The sequence below is a fragment of the Physeter macrocephalus genome, chromosome 11, assembly GCF_002837175.3.
Source record: "Physeter macrocephalus isolate SW-GA chromosome 11, ASM283717v5, whole genome shotgun sequence".
Taxonomy (NCBI): Eukaryota; Metazoa; Chordata; class Mammalia; order Artiodactyla; family Physeteridae; genus Physeter; species Physeter macrocephalus.
In genome coordinates, this window is record NC_041224.1 from 151,083,526 (window position 1) to 151,086,654 (window position 3,129).

Consider the following 3,129-nt stretch of genomic DNA (forward strand, 5'->3'; position numbering starts at 1 on the left):
AGCAAGGAGACAAGGAGATAACTTGAGATAAAGAAAGTCTAAAGTAAATCATAAGACTGATGCCAATTGACATAAGAATTGTTGTAATTGTTTCTGACCTCTCCGGTTTTGACAGGGGAAGGTGTCAATAGTTTTGCAAGGACAACAGGCATAAACCAACATAGTCTTGAACAAATTAAGATATAGAGTCACTGTACTCTGAAGTTTCTTTAGTTTTGCTTTAACTTTTTATTGTGGAGATTTTTATACCACCTATTTGTATTGAGATAATTGTATAATGAAAACCCGAGTACCTATCATCCAACTCCAACAACTATCAACTATCAATATGGGCAATATTGTCTTATCTATGCCCCCTGTAACTTCACACCCCCTATTTATTCAAAGCAAATCCAAAGCTTTTTCTTGATTCATTAATCAGTATTTCCTCATTCAAATTCTTTCTCTCCTACTTTTCTTATCATCCTCATCCTTCTTTTTATTTTCACTTTCAGCACTGCAGCTCTGATGGTGTAACTCTGGCAGGACACAGATCCTTAAAGGTCAGCTCAGAGGGAGAAACCAGATCAGCAGTGCCTCACATTGTTTTTCTCTGAACAGATGGCTCCATAATGGCTGATCCATAATGGTGATTGGTGAGGCCAGGGTGTCCATGAGAGTTGTTGTATTGCTCTGGCTTGAGGTGTCTCTGTTCCCTTCTGGCCTCTCCCAGGCTAGGCACTCACAAAGCCTCAGCTCCCCAGATGTGGTGATCCCCTTGAAGGTTACCAACAGGGGCAGAGGTGCAAATACTCCAGGCTGGCTCTCCTATAGCCTGCAGTTTGGGGGCCGAAGACATGTTGTCCACATGAGGGTTAAGAAGATTTTGGTCTCCAGACCCCTCCCAGTGTTCACCTACACGGAACAGCACGCCCTTCACCAGGATCATCCTTTTGTTCCTAATGACTGCTATTTTCATGGTTATGTGGAGGGGGTCCCCGAGTCCCTGGTTTCCCTCAGTACTTGTGCTGGGGGCTTTCAAGGAATGCTGCAGATAAATGACCTTACTTATGAAATCCAGCCCATCAGGCACTCTACTACATTTGAACACCTGGTATATAAGATAAACACTAATGAAGCAGAATTCTCACCTATGAGATGTGGCTTAACAAATAAAGCAGCACACCAACAGTTGGAATTTGAAGAGGCTGAGAAATCAACTCTGAAACAAAATTCTGCTTATAACTGGTGGACCCATTTATGGTTTCTGGAGCTGGTTGTGGTTGTAGATCACAATTTCTTCATTTATTCTCAAAGTAATTTCTCAAAGGTGCAGGAAAATGTATTTGTTGTTGTCAACATAGTGGATTCCATTTATCAGCAGTTGGGTACTTATGTGATTTTGATTGGGATTGAGATTTGGAATCATGAAAATGTTTTCCCAATGATAAGCATAGAACAGGTTCTGGAGAATTTCTCTCAGTGGAAACAAATCAGTCTTTCCCAGCTACAGTATGATGCAGCACATATTTTCATTAAAAATTCATTTATAAGTGTCCTTGGTATAGCCTATGTGGCAGGAATATGTCGTCCTCCTCTTGACTGTGGAGTTAATAATTTCAAAGGAGACCCCTGGTCTGTTTTTGCCCTCACCGTAGCTCACGAGTTAGGTCATACTCTGGGTATGCAACATGATGAAGAATTCTGTTTGTGTGGGCAAAGTGCTTGCATCATGAATGCTATCAGAGTGCCAGCAGAGAGATTCACGAACTGTAGTTATGCAGATTTTACAAAGACCACTTTAAACCAGGGATCATGTCTGCACAATCCTCCAATTCCAGGGGCAGTCTTTATGCTGAAGCGCTGTGGGAATGGTGTGATTGAAGGAGAAGAGAAGTGTGACTGTGGATCTATAAAGCAGTGTGAACAAGATCCCTGTTGTCTGTTGAACTGCACTCTGAGGCCTGGGGCTGCTTGTGCTTTTGGGCTTTGTTGCAAGGACTGCAAGTTCATGCCATCAGGGGAACTCTGTAGACATCAGGTCAATGAATGTGACCTTCCAGAGTGGTGCAATGGGACATCTCATCAGTGCCCAGAAGATGTATATGTGCAGGACGGGATTCCCTGTAGTGATAGTGCCTACTGCTATCAAAAGAGATGTAATAAGCGTGATGAACAGTGCAGGGAGATTTTTGGTGAAGGTGCAAAGAGTGCATCTCAGAGTTGCTATAAAGAAATCAACTCCCAGGGAAACCGTTTTGGCCACTGTGGTATAAATGGCACAACATACCTAAAATGTCATACTTCAGATAGCTTTTGTGGGAGAGTTCATTGTGAGAATGTGGGAGACATTCCCCACCTGAGAGATCATTCAACTTTGCAGCACACTCACATCAATGGTGTCACCTGCTGGAGTATCGACTATCACTTAGGAATGAATACACCTGATGTTGGTGAAGTGAAAGAGGGTACCATGTGTGGTCCAGGAAATATCTGCATACACAAGAAGTGTGTCAATCTGTCTCTCCTGTCACAAGTCTGTTTCCCTGAGACCTGCAACATGAAGGGGATCTGCAATAACAAACATCACTGCCACTGCAGCTATGGGTGGTCCCCGCCCTACTGCCTACACAGAGGCAATGGAGGTAGTGTTGACAGTGGCCCAGCATCTGCCAGAAGAGTTTTCTTACCACTAGTTGTGACTCTTAGTTTGTCTGTTTTGCTTTTACTTTTACCTGCTGTATTTATATACCTTTGAAAACATTTGGGATCCAAGAAGACTAAGACTCACTCTACCGATTAAGAACATGCTTAAAATTTAATAGCCTATACATTATTAAGTTTTAGTCTATTGGCAGTAGAAATATTCCTACATGCATGAAACTGAGCACATTTCTGACGGTTTACAGAAAAATGCAGAGACCTTGCCTTCTGTCAGTATCAGAAATATTGCCATCAAACAAAGGTAATTCCTAACATTTTCCTGTCTACTGTTCATTGTCGTAAGCAGCAAATAAAGCTCATTTCCCCCTAAGTTAGTCCTCTTTGTGTTTCTTAAGCACAAATATGACTCATAGAAAAGGCAGGGGACAGACATCTGCGGCCCCATGGGTGAGTCTTGCCTCTTTTCATTCCCAAAGTGTGCAGAGG

At 42.5% G+C, this 3,129-nt stretch overlaps 1 protein-coding gene across 1 annotated transcript; it reads left to right on the plus strand.

Annotated features, from left to right (window-relative positions):
• The first annotated feature begins 551 nt into the window (after nt 1-551).
• On the plus strand, nt 552-2,737 carry LOC102992493 (disintegrin and metalloproteinase domain-containing protein 21). Its single transcript, XM_007113389.2, has one exon. It carries the CDS (start codon nt 626-628, stop codon nt 2,735-2,737), a length of 2,112 nt encoding a protein of 703 aa, XP_007113451.2. The 5' UTR covers nt 552-625.
• The last annotated feature ends 392 nt before the right edge of the window (nt 2,738-3,129 follow it).